At 41.1% G+C, this 17660-nt stretch overlaps 1 protein-coding gene across 1 annotated transcript; it reads right to left on the bottom strand.

Annotated features, from left to right (window-relative positions):
- Nucleotides 1-552: 552 nt before the first annotated feature.
- gaa (alpha glucosidase) lies at nt 553-13518 on the bottom strand. The gene is made up of 19 exons (XM_079745563.1): nt 13104-13518; nt 12580-12731; nt 12066-12231; nt 11716-11812; nt 11355-11474; nt 10911-11029; nt 10660-10791; nt 10248-10358; nt 9821-9934; nt 9521-9605; nt 7678-7798; nt 5400-5533; nt 5042-5193; nt 4619-4767; nt 4122-4263; nt 3670-3768; nt 3158-3322; nt 2062-2214; nt 553-1216 (listed from the first exon to the last, which is right to left on the bottom strand). Exons 1-19 carry the CDS (start codon nt 13383-13385, stop codon nt 1151-1153), a joined length of 2559 nt encoding a protein of 852 aa, XP_079601689.1. The 5' UTR covers nt 13386-13518; the 3' UTR covers nt 553-1150.
- Between the last annotated feature and the right edge of the window lie 4142 nt (nt 13519-17660).

Raw genomic sequence — 17660 nt, 5'->3', positions numbered from 1 at the left:
TATGACAGTGACACCACACGTTTAACGCTGCTGCTTTAGACACAACCCCCAAATCCCGCTGCTTCCGGAATAGAAAAAGGCGAAGACTGAAAAGCCGCGAATTTACAATTGATTCATGAACGTTTTAAACGCCGTTTGTTTCATAAATAACATGTGATAAACCCTTGAATTAAACAAATATTGAATATATAACGTATTGATTTAGAGGTCACGAGGGCTAAGCTAGAATGCAGTTGGTTCTCTATGCGCATCATCAGGACCACTGCTGAGTCTGAACATCACGTCACGAGGACGCAAGAGACAAGAAGATCATCATCATCTCTTCCGTGCGGACTTGTTGAGACCATAAAATCCCTCCGCGACCGATATATCATATTAAAAATAAATAATAATTAATATGTCGAAACTATTTATTTTCTATTTGAACAATGATAACTGATATGCATCTTGTTAAAATGGTATAAATATGTATTGCCTTATATGTTAATTGTAAAATAATAAATTAAGCAACAACCACCAATGTGTTGGCTAAATTAATAATCTAACGAGGACCACATTTACAAATCCTTTATTGAAATGCAGTGAAAAACAAAAACAGAAGCACATTTAAATTAGAAAATCAATCGCTAAATGTTACTTTCTTCAGTGAAGCAGTGAGAAGCAGTCATTGCTAATAAAGTGGCCAAGATAAATAATGATGATAGCTTCAAAGTTTGATTATTTAAAACAGACCAGATTATGTCCATGGATACATGGATACCATGGGTTTATGTGAAGGGGAGGTAAACAGTGCATATTTCACATTGCACTGAACATGTTAACAGCAAAAAGCTAAAGGCAATCTTACACATTTCTCCTTTAAAGGGAATTCACTTGATGAAATAAATACAATTATACACATGATATATACACATGACTTCAGTCAAAATCATTCTCTCGCAATATCCACTTGGCTTGGAAGAATAAACCGAAAGATGTTATTCCAACCATGTTGATTACTTTACTGTTTCCATGATCTGGGGTTAAAACAAATGACTTTAGTTGCCTTACATTTTGGAGATAGACTGCTTGCTTCATAGGACAACCAACAGGTAAGAAAGGTGATGAGGGGCAACAAGTAGTGTGAATGAAGCAGCTTCTTCTTCCTAAATCACAGAGCCCAACGGACTGTGAAAACCTCTGACATGGGCAGGGCCAAACCCTTCACCTTCAACGCCTCCAGACAGACAGACAGACAGACAGACAGACAGACAGAGAGTTTACAGTATATAACCTGATGATTCTTTATTATGATCAACATTAATTTGCATGTTTATGATCTGCGTAAACTGGTTAATGCACCCTTATCATCTTCCTACCATAGTCATATTATCAGAATGTGTACAGCTTATTTCAGCCATTTTTTGTATCTTGACTTAATATTCTAGTATCCTAATCTGTTCAGTTATTTTATCCTTTGATGTGTTTCTTTAATGTTAATTATTTCTAACTGTGCTACTATAAAGTGTTTTGATGGCTAGATTGATCTGTTGTTTCTTTATCCTACCTGTTAGATCGTTGTATTGCTCTTATTGTGTTTCTGCTTCAGTCTCTCAGTCCATGAAAGTTTCTTACATTGCACTTCCGTCCTTTCTACTGCTATCATGCTTGTGGTCGAGACATGCTCTATAAAGATGGTGTGTCATCCACTCTGAGAACTATAACTTTGTCATCCTCCCATGGCCCTGCTTTCAGACTGTATACTCAAAGCTTGCCTAGTAAGTCAAAATTTAGTCCGTTGGTCACTTTAACATGTTGAAACTTTGAACTATAACATTAATACACTTGCATATAATCATATTAATAATGATCAAAACAATAATCAGAATATTAAATAGCCTTATTGATTATAGACAATATTTATATTGATATTTATATAAGTGCTAGATAAAACTGGAATTGCTGGTATTTGATAAAACACAAATACGCAAAGTGAGATTCAACCATTTCATAAAAACAGTTGATCGAAGTTGAGATGTAATTACCACTACCCCCTCAGTTCCGGCGCGGACCTCAGCTCACCTTGGTGTCTGTGTGATAGGTGAAGTCCAAGACTCCCAGCCCGTTGGCCCACACAGATACGGGCCGTGATGGCACCCCGAACACCCTCAGGCCCCCCAGAACCAGGCGGCCCAGACCCCCGTTCTGCCTGACCGGTTCACCCACGACCTGGGACTGGAGGAGCGACATCGCCAAGAATAGTCACCAGAATAGTAACAAAATATAGAGTTTGCTTGCATTAAAGGCACTGCTTGTAGGATTTTTACACACAGGAATCACTTTAAATTGCCAAAATATGAACAGGTTCTACTTTAAATGTGCACTTGCCCGACTTTCCTACAGCCTTTGGGCAGATTTCTAGTATATAAGAAATAGGCCAGGAAAAAGGAATGTTTATAACTAACATCAGTCTTTGATTGTTTTTGTCTTTACCCACGGGCCTAGCACCTGGCTCTTTGAATGCACAAGCTTGAGCAGGCTGCAGTTCACTTACCAGCTAAAGGCGCCGGTAATGCGAAGGAATTTCTGATTCTTACATATTGTACATTTAAAGTGCCTCAAGGTTAAGCTTGAGTTCCTAAAAATAATGAAACTAGTCAGTTAAACTAGTCATTGAATCTCCTAGTCTGTGGTAGAGCTGTCACCTGAAGCACATAATAAATGTGTTAGAACCAGTTCAGAGTTTGATTTCCTTATCTTCCAAGGAAAATGTTTTCTTTAAAAAAAAATGAACTCTGAAGTTTCCAGACCAGACTATTTTGAGGTGTTGCACCTTGATTCTTGAACCTTAGATCTGCATTATCCCTCCCTATATCTTCAAAACACATGTAATCTACCATCTTCTGCACTTTGTTGTTTTAATTCTTGATAGAAATTGGAAAGTATATAATTTTGTTGCGATGAACGCCTATCTCCTATTATGCAACTGAATACTACTACAATAACAAACCTACTTCCTGATTCCTACAGCCACACTATCATGTTGTATTTTTTATAAAAACGATTTGTGCAGCAACTGGTTCCTCATTTGTAGGTCAAGTTGCATATCATCATGTGCTAAATGGCTGAATGTAAATGACCGGATGGAAGTGAATATCAGTGAAGAAGTCTTCCCCACCTGAGCAGCGATGAAGAGGACATAGCAGTACTCTCCGGTATGGAAGGTGTCCAGGCTGTCCCCGTCGTCCCAGAACAGGTCCCCGCTGGCCCAGCCCCTTGGAGACAGTGCCACCGTGAGGAAGAAAGGATTGCTGCGCGAGGCGTTGGTTGTCAGGGCTGGCTCCTGCAGAAATAGAGGATGTAGTTCATGTAACCCTATTCTATGTTTGGAGCCTGTAATGATAATGGGTCAAAAAAAGTATACTTATAACCCTATACTGACACTAAAATTAGTGTATTCATTTAGCGCAAGTTTCTATCTAGTCTTATCTACGTTTTACGATAAAATCCTGTCTGAAGGTAAACACCTGAACTCAAAAAGATAATCGCATTCTCTCTTAAACTAATCATGAGTTTTTATCGGATTTTGCTCCAGTGCCGGAGTACATCTCTGTATGCTACTCATTCATTCAATCTCCTGATGAAACCAAAGGAGTCGAGCAGCTTCTCTGTGCGCCCCGATACTTTGACCTGCTGTGGGATGACGTGTCCATCTCTCACATGGACGTTGATGGTGTCCAGCGGGGCTGGCAGGAGCAGGTACTGGCCCTTACTGTAGAAGGGCAGACCCTGCAAACCCATTACATGGGGAGGTAGTACTATAAGACTTTTATTTTATAAGACTATAACAGGTTTAACATAACATTGATATTTTACCACCTGATGTGATGTCGATTCCCCTTCACGTTTTGCAATGGCTGATCTACATCCATGGGATGTGAAACATTTGTCCTCACAAACAACCCACAACCGGCCATTGTCCTTCTCAGTGAAGGCAATAGACTAAATGACTCTACCCTGGGTTGGCAGTACTTTATTAGAAATATATTGATATAAAGATATGCGTTTCATCTGCGTTAAGCACTTTCAAACAAACCATGGGCAAGGTGATCGGAGAGGGAGTGGGAGGTGTCAATGCTTACATCCTCCAGACTGTACCAAGTTCCTGCGGGCAGGTAAGCGGCCAGGTCATCGACCCCTGGCTCCAACACAGGGCTGATAAGCAGCGAGGGCCCCCACAGGAACTGCCTGTCTATGGTCTGGCAGTTGGGGTCATTGGGGAATCTGAAAATAGGATAAGACAAGCTCAGAGATCCTTATTACTGTGTTGCCCTAAAACATGGAGGAGAGGGAGAGGAGAGCGGTAGGAGAGTGAGAGACAAAAGCAGTGGGGAGAAGGGGAGTGTAAAGATAGAAAATGAGGAGAGGGAGAGGAAGAAGAGGGGCAGAATGAGAGGAGAGGAAAGGAGAATGAGATAGGAGAGGAGAGGAAAAGAGAAGGAGGGCAGAACAAGAACGAGAGGATAGGAGAACAGCGCAGATGAGAGGACGAACGGATTAGAGAAGAGAGATATGAAAAGGAGAAAGGGAGCAAGAAAAGCCGAAGAGAAGAGACGGAAAGAGATGTAGAGAGACGTACTCCAGGAAGAGGGGCCGGGCCACCGTGTCTGCGGAGGTGTGTGCGTGATGGAAGAGTGTGTAGAGGAATGGAAGGAGGGAGTAGCGCTGGTTCAGGGCCCTCCGCATGGCCGCCTGGGCTCTCTGCCCAAACACGTAGGGTTCCTGGGGCTAGCACGCACACACACACACACACACACACACACACACACACACAAAGACTTTAGAATAACCTCTCTTAGTACATCAAAACAGATGGACTGCTTGTAAGCGAAAAATCCAACAATAGCGGCTACACTCAAAGACAAAAGGCTCGAAAAACCTGACTAAACCAAAGTAAATAACTCAGCCTGTCCAAACAGGACAACAAATGACATTGTGTGCACAGCAAATAAGCGACGGCATGCCAACATAGGGACACGTAGGCGGGGACGGTCCGTCTCACAGCGTTGGGCCTGTCGTTGTGGTTCCTCATAAAGGGGTAGAAGGCTCCCAGCTGCATCCAGCGCACACACAGTTCCTCTGTGGTGTCCCCCCCGAAGCCACACACATCAGCCCCCGCCAACGCCATGCCCGACAGGCCCAGCTGCAGCACAGCTGGGAAGGGGGTGGGGGGGATGGGGGGTGGAGGGGAGGTCAACAAACGAAAGGTCATAAAAAAAAGACAATAAAGTGACGGTAAAGTTACTTTTTTGATCGATTTGGGAACATAGCTGTGTATATATTTTTTGGGATCGATCCCCTGTGAGAAGGTAACCCATGGGGTTCTCTGGCACCACAGACGCACACGTGCCCCTCCTTACCGGGAACGGAGTACCGCAGCTGCTCCCAGTCGCTCCGGACGTCCCCGGTCCACACCCCGGAGAAGCGTCCGATGCCCGGAAAGGAGGAGCGGGAGAGAACGAGGGGCCTCCTCTCCAAGATCTCCACCAGAGCGCTGCCATCACAAGACATTTACCAAAGTTTCAAATTTCAGGTTGACTTTATTTATATACAGTGGGGCAAAAAAGTATTTAGTCAGCCTCCAATTGTGCAAGTTCTCCCACTTAAAAAGATGAGAGAGGCCTGTTATTTTCACCATAGGTATACCTCAGCTATGAGAGACATAATGAAAAAAAAAAATCTAGAAAATCACATTGTCTGATTTTTAAAGAATTTATTTGCAAATTATGGTGGAAAATAAGTATTTGGTCAATAACAAAAGGTCATCTCAATGCTTTGTTACATGCCCTTTGTTGGCAATGACAGAGGTCAAACGTTTTCTGTAAGTCTTTACAAGGTTTTCACACACTGCTGCTGGTATTTTGGCCCATTCCTCCATGCAGATCTCCTCTAGAGCAGTGATGTTTTTGGGCCACACGGACTTTCAACTCCCTCCAAAGATTTTCTATGGGGTTGAGATCTGGAGACTGGCTAGGCCACTCCAGGACCTTGAAATGCTTCTTACGAAGCCACTCCTTCGTTGCCCGGGCGGTGTGTTTGGGGTCATTGTCATGCTAAAAGACCCAGCCACGTTTCATCTTCAGTGCCCTTGCTGATGGAAGGAGGTTTTCACTCAAAATCTCACGATACATGGCCCCATTCATTCTTTCCGTCATACGGATCAGACGTCCTGGTCCCTTGGCAAAAAAACAACCCCAAAGCATGATGTTTCCACCCCCATGCTTCACTGTAGGTATGGTGTTCTTTGGATGCAACTCAGCATTCTTTCTCCTCCAAACATGACGAGTTGAGTTTTTACCAAAAAGTTCTATTTTGGTTTCATCTGACCATATGACATTCTCCCAATCCTGTTCTGGATCATCCAAATGCTCTCTAGCAAACTTCAAACGGGCCCGGACATGCACTGGCTTTAGCAGGGGGACACGTCTGGCACTGCAGGATTTGAGTCCCTGGCGGCGTAGTGTGTTAGTGATGGTAGCCTTTGTTACTTTGGTCCCAGCTCTCTGGAGGTCATTCACTAGGTCCCCCCGTGTGGTTCTGGGATTTTTGTTCACCGTTCTTGTGATCATTTTGACCCCACAGGGTGAGATCTTGCGTGGAGCCCCAGATCGAGGGAGATTATCAGTGGTCTTGTATGTATTCCATTTCCTAATAATTGCTCCCACAGTTGATTTCTTCACACCAAGCTGCTTACCTATTGCAGATTCAGACTTCCCAGCCTGGTGCAGGTCTACAATTGTGTTTCTGGTGTCCTTTGACAGCTCTTTGGTCTTGGTCATAGTGGAGTTTGGAGTGTGACTGTTTGAAGTTGTGGACAGGTGTCTTTTATACTGATAAGGAGTTCAAACAGGTGCCATTAATACAGGTAACAAGTGGAGGACAGAGGAGCCTCTTAAAGAAGAAGTTACAGGTCTGTGACAGCCAGAAATCTTGCTGGTTTGTAGGTGACCAAATACTTATTTTCCACCATAATTTGCAAATAAATTCTTAAAAAAATCAGACAATGTGATTTTCTGGATTTTTTTTTTCATTTTGTCTCTCATAGCTGAGGTTTACCTATGATGAAAATTACAGGCCTCTCTCGTCTTTTTAAGTGGGAGAACTTGCACAATTGGTGACTGACTAAATACTTTTTTGCCCCACTGTAGCACCCTAAAAAAAATAAGTATATTTTTACCAAAGTGCTGTAAAGACCATTTTACAGCCTTCACAGTCAATACACATGCAGTCAAATAAGGGACACAATAAAAACAGGAAATCCCAAAATTAAATAAGCATTTTTTGTTGCCTAACAGAAAATGCAACAACAAATAACAATTTGTTATTGCTATGAATGAGCCATCGTCAAACAGATCCTTTACAAAAATGCCTATATTGAAAGTGTATTAAAAAACAGCAATCAATCTTTCTCGTGATGGCAGTCCGTGCTGAGAATGCTATGAATGTCTATAAATGACATTGATTGATGAAATCCATTGTGCATGTGCTCCTGAATTCCCTCATAAAGTCAGGCAATTTAAATGCTTTGGTTGTTACCGGGAACTCCCCTTGTGCCTTGTAAATCTCAAATAGACATAGGTTGAACAAGGCACGGCAGTTTCACACTTTTTACCAGATACTTGCAGTGTGCCATGTTACCTGTAGGTGGCGCTGGCCTCTGTCAATCCATACAGATTGTGCAGGTTGTAGTGGGTGGACAGGTTTTGCTGCGCAGACATGCAGAGGGTGCCCACGTTCAGCTGGCCTCCGATGACACCCTCTTTAAATGGAAGACAAGACACACAGACACAAACACACACACAGACAAAAACACACACACACACACACACACACACACACACATATATTACAGTTCAAGGATGAAATAATAAGATAAGATATACTTTATTAATCCCAGATGGGAAATACATGACTAAATGACTAATACAACCTAATAATCATGGGCACTCAAACTTCTGAAAAACCTGAATTTGTTACCCTCAACATAATTTTTTTCTAAATACGTACTTAATAGAAGCCGTCTCCACTTTCAAACATTCAAACAACACTTTTTAAAGGATGGTTTACGTCCCCATACGTATCTGACTGAACCGTTTGTTAGAGCAATGCATTGGATATATGATACACGGTGATATTATTTATGTCCCCTCCAGAAAGTACTCTTGAAAATGAACATGTTTGTGATCCTAAGTTGTAATAAGATCTGCACCCTTGCTACTAATAATAATAGAGAAAAAAAAATTGAAATGTAGGCTGTTTATTTGTTGTTTAAGGTTCAAGTGCAGGTCATCACAAGGGAACATCGCTATGACCATAGTGGCTAAGAATAGTTTGTTTTGTAATCAAGGCAGAAATTATTTGTCATAAGGGGGATACATAGTTGTGTTTGAAAGTGCCACTGCTTTTCTCATGTTTCTCTCAGTATAGCAGAGTATCGCCACTCGCCAACAAAAAATCCCATGATGCATTCTGATGTACCAGCCATATTCTGGCTGTAAACCAGGTCAACGCCGCCCCCTTTTGTTCAAATGCCTGTTAACAGGTATATAGCAAGAACTCTCACTCTTTCTTGCTGATATCACCCTCCATTTTAAAAGATAAGGACCACTGCCTTTATTTACCTAACTCACCGTACGCCCCAGTAAAAGTCCAATACATGGGCATATATCCTGCTTGTAATGTTGACAGCAAACCATTGGCTGTGTCTATGTAAACATGCCTGTTCAGTGTCCGCTATTTCCCAACACCTGTGGGTTTAATGTTGTCCTATCTACTTTTTAGTCATTTGGTTGCCAATACTTGTTTTTCCAAGTGGTTTAGACATCATGAATTCATATACATGTCATGAAAGAACAGGTAGTGGTTTGGGCATCTCGCTAAAAGGTTTACATTATCCTATGGTCCACATGTGTGAAACAAAAAGTCAGAGGATAAATCCGGCATATAATACACTATTTCAAAAGATGCATGCATACTCAAAATACCAGTACCACTGGCATTTTCAGCAGAACCCATTGACTTTATATTAGACACATTCCACATTCAGTTGGACTCCTGGTTTTCATTCAGCACTGTTGTAAACTCAAGCAGAAAGAGAGGCAGGTTCACAATTCTATGCAAATTCCCAAGCAAATTGCCATTCAAAGAACTAATGGAAAATGACTGAGGAAATGCACCCTGGTCTGCTAAAGGGCAAACCAATTTTAGAAAGCTTCCAGACGGATATTAAGAGAAAATAAATAGAATGCACAAAGCAACTGGTCAAAACGAAAGGTTGATTTTATGAAGTACTTATGTCACACACTCACTCAATTATGTCTAGTTTAAGAAAAGGGACCGTTCCACACTGTCCCTTAAAAGTTAGTGATCTATTTATTCTTGAATGGGCAAACTTACTGAATTAACTTCAGTCACAATCATCATAAGAGTTTGTTATAAGAGTAAGTGAAAGTGATCAATGGCAGTGATTCAGTACACTTACTTGGTGTATAGGGTGGGGCCTCCAGGTCACTGTCTGGACAGCCGTCCACTGAACCCTGCACAAAATTGGCTGGTTCGTTCATGTCCTGGGAAGAGAGGAAACTAGATGAAATCATGTATATGTTAAAATGTATAAAATAATAATAAGGTGCTGGAATACAGGTCGACCAAACATGCTTCTGTGTATACGTGTGAGGTCAGACACAGCTCATTAGTGTATGAGTGAGTGAGTGAGTGAGTGAGTGAGTGAGTGAGGGAGTGAGCGAGTGAGTGAGTGTGTGCATGTGTAAACAAAACTTACGATCCACAGCCCATCTAGTTTGACGGTAGAGTGGAAACTTTGGATGCAGTCTCTCCACCAGAGGATAGTCTCCGGGTTTGTGAAGTCGGGGAAGGCAGTCTGGCCCGGCCACAACTGGGATACAGGGATAGAATTACAATACAGCAACACAGCGGATGCCTGCATAGCACTGGCTTCTGCTGTGTTAGCATATGGCAATTCAGTGCAGGAACACAGTTTAGAAACACTGACTCATTTAAGGAACACAAACTCATTTCAGCAACACAGACTCATTTCAGGAACACAGAATAATTTCACAATGGTAATGAAAAGCAAGGTTTCAACCTGAAACTGTTTAGTAATTTCAAATACACTTAAACACATACATACCACTTGTATTTCAGAATTAGGGTTAGGGATATGCAAAACACAAACAGTTGAGCCCAACCTTCCCGATGAGGGTGTGTCCCGTAGCATTCCTAATGAAGACCCCTCTCCTCTGTCCATCCTCATAAGGAAGGTACGTCCCTTTAGGGCTGGTGCTGCTGATACCAGGATCCTGAGAAGAAGATTGACTGGGATGGTACGTTTTGTCTGAGAGCACTGACCCCTATAGGCAGATTATAGAAACTACTTGGTTTTCTGCAGGGTTTACAGAATCAGGTTAACCAGCTCTTTCAACAAATTGAACCCCGTTAAAAACTGTGTGTGACAGCTGTTTGACCATTATAGTATCCATGGTTTAAAAAGGCTATGGTAAGTTAATATGATGGTTAAAATGTGTTTAAAGAATAGAGTGCGTTAGTTTGAGAGTTAAAACAGGGGTTTTATGGTTTAAAGATGTTGATTTGGCAACTGACCAATATGAGAATATACTTCATCCCTCTCTGATGGAACTCCTCCACCATGTCTGGTAAATCCCTGAATCTCTGGGGGTCAAAGGTGAACACCCGGCGCTTGTCTGCATAGTCCAGATCATTCCACTGCACATCCTATTTAGATCATTAGAAACCAATCAATGCACAACGTTAATGGTAACATCCCACATGCATCCCATGACCACCTGGTAGATGTTTCATTTGAATTTGGAACCAAATTAGAAATTATTTACCAGTGGGAAATTGTGCATGTGCATGCGCTGTACCACGGATCGGGTCTCATTGGAGGTGTGATAGCCCCAACGACACAGGTGGAAGCCCAGCGACCAATAGGGAGGCATCATAGGGTAGCCTAGGGGTGGGGAGGGCTTAAGGTCAACCAATCAGAACTCACGTGATCACTCATTTCCACCCATACCCGACAGACTATTAACAATAACGGACCCCAACTATAAAAAGGTATTTCCTTTAACATTCACGCAAAATGTGTGTGTGAGCACATTACTGTGATTCATGTTGGTAATCATATTAGACTAAACAATCCAAGAAAAAACAATGGCCCATCATCAGCGCAAACATCAAATATCACTGAAATACAAAAAAAGGAGCCAATATCACACAACTTCTTCAAAGGCAGTTTGAATACTGATACTTTTGGATGAATCGGAGCCCCATACCGACAACCTGCAGGTACTGTCGTACCACACTCTGAGGGTCGGGGCCCAGAAAGACGTACAGGTCCAGGATCCCTCCAACCGACACCCAGGTGAGGGCAGGCGTGGGCTGCAGGGCCACCTCTTAAGCAAAAAATATCACAAAGTAAATATATATATATATATATATACACACATATATACATGGGAGAGTGGGTGCACTGTAGTGTCTTAGAGGGCCCCTTACTTTACCACCAGGTGTGACATTGATCAGCCATTACTGGCCATTTCAGTATCGACCCTTACGTGACATCAAAAAGTTCACCCAGATGTATGATTGAGGTGGTAAAACAGGGGCACTCCAGGCAAAAGGGGTGTTGAGTACCCATGGCATTGCTGTTGAGCAGGAAGACGCCGTGCGCTAGGCCGTCCTTCTCTTGGACCAGGTAGAAGGGGTGGGACCCATACAAATTAGCATTAGCCTGTAGCAGCAGGTTGGGAAAACAAGGACATATACAATCAATTAGGTAACGTAGACTAGCATACAGTAATTACAAAGGAAACAGACGATTTATTTGTGAATGGTAAGGCTACATACAATTATGTAGCCTACAAATACAATTATTTTCATAAAATGTGAGGCAAAAAAGTCACAAAGTTAACCTTGGTCAACAAAAACAACCAAAGAAAAAATGCCAAACCACACTGATCCAATGCAGGTACTCATGAACTGACATGAGGCGCCATGTCTCTGTTCCAGAAGGTGAGGCTGGTCCAGTTGAGGTCCAGGCCCAGCAGGGTGTAGTGCTCCCCCAGGCCGGACAGCACCGGGGAGGCCAGGGAGGTCGAGAGCTGCAGGTACTGGTCCGAGAACAGCAGCGGGGCCACGGTGGTGTTCAGGCTGGACAGAAAGTGAGGTCATGGGGTACGGTCAGCGAAGGGGCGTGAGGTAATTTAGGTCATTTGGGATGAGAATCAGGAACTTTCACCGAGAGGCTGGAGATAAAATGGGCATGTAATGTTAACAAGCCGGGGCGCAGCTTTTTGAAAATAAGTTATGGAGTATACTTTTTGTAGATTTCTGGTTTCAATTCTTTAAATTCTTATAATTTCTGTTCTTCTCCTAGTTGTGTATGCATGTTGCTCTACAAACATGTAAAATATAGAAGTTCTAGTTATTACAAAGCACTTTTTGTCATGTGGGAATAATTAACGGAAAGTTGAAATTATTTGAAAAGGATCAACTCACATTACATGGCCATTGGATTTACGCTGAATGATGAAGCCAAAAGGGTCTGGCTGGAACTCGGCTGTATAGAGAGAGTCCTGGTCGGTCTTCAGCCCACGAAAGTTACCAGGAGGCAGAGGAACTTCATATCGCTTCGACGAGGGGTCCTTCAACTAACAAATTTATTTGCATGGTGAGAAATTACCATATATATATTTTTTGCATGCATTTTATTAAGTGTGGTTGATCATTAAACACAACTCCTAATCAGATAGTGAAATAGTGGCTAGGGTGATTGGTAAAAGGCAGTGAGTTCATTCCCCAACATCCACAAGCACCCCTGAGAGAGATACCTGTGCTCAATAATGACTTCTATCTGAATTCACTGATGCCTTGGCTTAAAACGTCTCCCAAAGAAGAAATTATAAATAATAATAGTATAAAAAAAACTCCCATAATTACTCACACATGTACCTAAACTCAAATAAGGTACATGTGTTTCGTTTTGTTTCAAATATAAAAATGCCTGATTTAGAGAAACTTACTGTGAGATGGAAGCAGTTCGGCGTCTCCTCTATTACCTCCAGGCGCAGTGTGGTTATGTCCCTGGGGAGGTAGGAGGGAGTCGGCCGTACCAGAGTGGCACCCCGGCCTCTCTTGGTGGGGCTGAGCGGACCCATCTTGTAGCCGCTATATGACCGAGGATAGTAGCACCAAGGGGGGCCAGAGGTGAGCGCCAGAGGGGCATAGCAACACCCTCGTTCCTGACACTCACTCTGAGTCAGTACTCGGTCTCTGGAGCAGTCGAATCTGCTGTCCAGGGTCATGAGACACTTTGAAGAACCAGCGTCCGATGGTTGTTGGGTTATTCCCGGTTGATCCGTCCATATTTTCACGAAGATGTTCCGAAGTTTTTCTAGATTGATCACAGATGCTGGAGGACGTCCCACGGGTTCCTCAAAGCGGATTCTGATCGTATCATCAGACACATGGCTGACGTACAGACAGGTAAATAAAGCAGAGATGAAGAGGAGCCCAGTTGAGAGGACCGCCGCACCACCGCGGTGAACTTAGTTTTAGGTTGGATATTCGACGGATATTCAGTCCAGTTCCAGCCGCGACTTCACGGAGATTTGCCCGACAATAGCAGCAGGAGAACGGTTAGCGCACCTCGCAGAGCCTCGCGGTGAATCGCTGGAAACTGATTTAGGGACCGTCAATAAATTACTTCACGTAAATATATCAATACAAAATACTTGCAGTATTTTCAATAGCTTCCATGCCATGTGACCCAGTGACTCCAAACCAGTATCCAATTGTAGAACTAAACTCTAAGAAGAGGACACACCACTTTTTATGGTATTTTAGTGCTTTCTCTATTTTATATGAATATTAATATGCAGGAATGATCATATTTCTTTCAATAGCTTCCATGCTATGTGACCCAGTGACTCCAAACCAGTATCCAATTGTAGAACTAAACCCTTAGAATAAGACACACCACTTGTTGTAGTATTTTATTCCTTCCTCTATTTTATATGAATATTAATATGCAGAGATGATCATATTTCTTTCAATAGCTTCCATGCCATGTGACCCAGTGACTCCAAACCAGTATCCAATTGTAGAACTAAACCCTAAGAATAAGACACACCACTTGTTATAGTATTTTATTGCTTCCTCTATTTTATATGAATATTAATATGCAGGAATGATCATATTTCTTTCAATAGCTTCCATGCCACGTGACCCAGTGACTCCAAACCAGTATCCAATTGTAGAACTAAACCCTAAGATTAGGACACACCACTTTTTATGGTATTTTAGTGCTTCCTCTATTTTATATGAATATTAATATGCAGGAATGATCATATTTCATTCAATAGCTTCCATGCCACGTGACCCAGTGACTCCAAACCAGTATCCAATTGTAGAACTAAACCCTGAGAATAGGACACACTACTTTTTATGGTATTTTAGTGCTTCCTCTATTTTATATGAATATTAATAAGCAGGAATGATCATATTTCTTTCAATAGCTTCCATGCCACGTGACCAAGTGACTCCAAACCAGTATCCAATTGTAGAACTAAAGCCTACGATTAGGACACACCACTTTTTATGGCATTTTAGTGCTTCCTCTATTTTATATGAATATTAATAAGCAGGAATGATCATATTTCTTTCAATAGCTTCCATGCCACGTGACCCAGTGACTCCAAACCAGTATCCAATTGTAGAACTAAAGCCTAAGATTAGGACACACCACTTTTTATGGTATTTTAGCGATTTCTCTTTTTTATATGAATATTAATATGCAGGAATGATCATATTTCATTCAATAGCTTCCATGCCACGTGACCCAGTGACTCCAAACCAGTATCCACTTGTAGAACTAAACCCTGAGAATAGGACACACCACTTTTTATGGTATTTTAGTGCTTCCTCTATTTTATATGAATATTAATATGCAGGAATGATCATATTTCATTCAATAGCTTCCATGCCACTTGACCCAGTGACTCCAAACCAGTATCCAATTGTAGAACTAAACCCTGAGAATAGGACACACCACTTTTTATGGTATTTTAGTGCTTCCTCTATTTTATATGAATATTAATATGCAGGAATGATCATATTTCATTCAATAGCTTCCATGCCACGTGACCCAGTGACTCCAAAGCAGTATCCAATTGTAGAACTAAACCCTGAGAATAGGACACACCACTTTTTTTGGTATTTTAGTGCTTCCTCTATTTTATATGAATATTAATATGCAGGAATGATCATATTTCTTTCAATAGCTTCCATGCCACGTGACCCAGTGACTCCAAACCAGTATCCAATTGTAGAACTAAACCCTAAGATTAGGACACACCACTTTTTATGGTATTTTAGTGCTTCCTCTATTTTATATGAATATTAATATGCAGGAATGATCATATTTCATTCAATAGCTTCCATGCCACGTGACCCAGTGACTCCAAACCAGTATCCAATTGTAGAACTAAACCCTAAGATTAGGACACACCACTTTTTATGGTATTTTAGTGCTTCCTCTATTTTATATGAATATTAATATGCAGGAATGATCATATTTCATTCAATAGCTTCCATGCCACGTGACCCAGTGACTCCAAACCAGTATCCAATTGTAGAACTAAACCCTGAGAATAGGACACACTACTTTTTATGGTATTTTAGTGCTTCCTCTATTTTATATGAATATTAATAAGCAGGAATGATCATATTTCTTTCAATAGCTTCCATGCCACGTGACCAAGTGACTCCAAACCAGTATCCAATTGTAGAACTAAAGCCTACGATTAGGACACACCACTTTTTATGGCATTTTAGTGCTTCCTCTATTTTATATGAATATTAATAAGCAGGAATGATCATATTTCTTTCAATAGCTTCCATGCCACGTGACCCAGTGACTCCAAACCAGTATCCAATTGTAGAACTAAAGCCTAAGATTAGGACACACCACTTTTTATGGTATTTTAGCGATTTCTCTTTTTTATATGAATATTAATATGCAGGAATGATCATATTTCATTCAATAGCTTCCATGCCACGTGACCCAGTGACTCCAAACCAGTATCCACTTGTAGAACTAAACCCTGAGAATAGGACACACCACTTTTTATGGTATTTTAGTGCTTCCTCTATTTTATATGAATATTAATATGCAGGAATGATCATATTTCATTCAATAGCTTCCATGCCACTTGACCCAGTGACTCCAAACCAGTATCCAATTGTAGAACTAAACCCTGAGAATAGGACACACCACTTTTTATGGTATTTTAGTGCTTCCTCTATTTTATATGAATATTAATATGCAGGAATGATCATATTTCATTCAATAGCTTCCATGCCACGTGACCCAGTGACTCCAAAGCAGTATCCAATTGTAGAACTAAACCCTGAGAATAGGACACACCACTTTTTTTGGTATTTTAGTGCTTCCTCTATTTTATATGAATATTAATATGCAGGAATGATCATATTTCATTCAATAGCTTCCATGCCACGTGACCCAGTGACTCCAAACCAGTATCCAATTGTAGAACTAAACCCTGAGAATAGGACACACTACTTTTTATGGTATTTTAGTGCTTCCTCTATTTTATATGAATATTAATAAGCAGGAATGATCATATTTCTTTCAATAGCTTCCATGCCACGTGACCAAGTGACTCCAAACCAGTATCCAATTGTAGAACTAAAGCCTACGATTAGGACACACCACTTTTTATGGCATTTTAGTGCTTCCTCTATTTTATATGAATATTAATAAGCAGGAATGATCATATTTCTTTCAATAGCTTCCATGCCACGTGACCCAGTGACTCCAAACCAGTATCCAATTGTAGAACTAAAGCCTAAGATTAGGACACACCACTTTTTATGGTATTTTAGCGATTTCTCTTTTTTATATGAATATTAATATGCAGGAATGATCATATTTCATTCAATAGCTTCCATGCCACGTGACCCAGTGACTCCAAACCAGTATCCACTTGTAGAACTAAACCCTGAGAATAGGACACACCACTTTTTATGGTATTTTAGTGCTTCCTCTATTTTATATGAATATTAATATGCAGGAATGATCATATTTCATTCAATAGCTTCCATGCCACTTGACCCAGTGACTCCAAACCAGTATCCAATTGTAGAACTAAACCCTGAGAATAGGACACACCACTTTTTATGGTATTTTAGTGCTTCCTCTATTTTATATGAATATTAATATGCAGGAATGATCATATTTCATTCAATAGCTTCCATGCCACGTGACCCAGTGACTCCAAAGCAGTATCCAATTGTAGAACTAAACCCTGAGAATAGGACACACCACTTTTTTTGGTATTTTAGTGCTTCCTCTATTTTATATGAATATTAATATGCAGGAATGATCATATTTCATTCAATAGCTTCCATGCCACGTGACCCAGTGACTCCAAACCAGTATCCAATTGTAGAACTAAACCCTGAGAATAGGACACACCACTTTTTATGGTATTTTAGTGCTTCCTCTATTTTATATGAATATTAATATGCAGGAATGATCATATTTCTTTCAATAGCTT

Source organism: Pollachius pollachius, assembly GCF_949987615.1.
Source record: "Pollachius pollachius genome assembly, chromosome: 11".
Taxonomy (NCBI): Eukaryota; Metazoa; Chordata; class Actinopteri; order Gadiformes; family Gadidae; genus Pollachius; species Pollachius pollachius.
This window is presented reverse-complemented; position numbering and strand designations above follow the sequence as displayed.

What these genes read in the sequence shown, in the direction of transcription:
- gaa (XM_079745563.1), bottom strand. Translation starts at nt 13,385, where the DNA reads ATGACCCTGGACAGCAGATTCGACTGCTCCAGAGACCGAGTACTGACT. An exon ending in TGAAGTATATTCTCATATTG is followed by an intron (nt 10,359 to 10,659) that starts GTCAGTTGCCAA and finishes TCTTCTTCTCAG; the next exon opens with GATCCTGGTATCAGCAGCAC. An exon ending in TCCTCTTCATCGCTGCTCAG is followed by an intron (nt 2,215 to 3,157) that starts GTGGGGAAGACT and finishes TCGCTCCTCCAG; the next exon opens with TCCCAGGTCGTGGGTGAACC.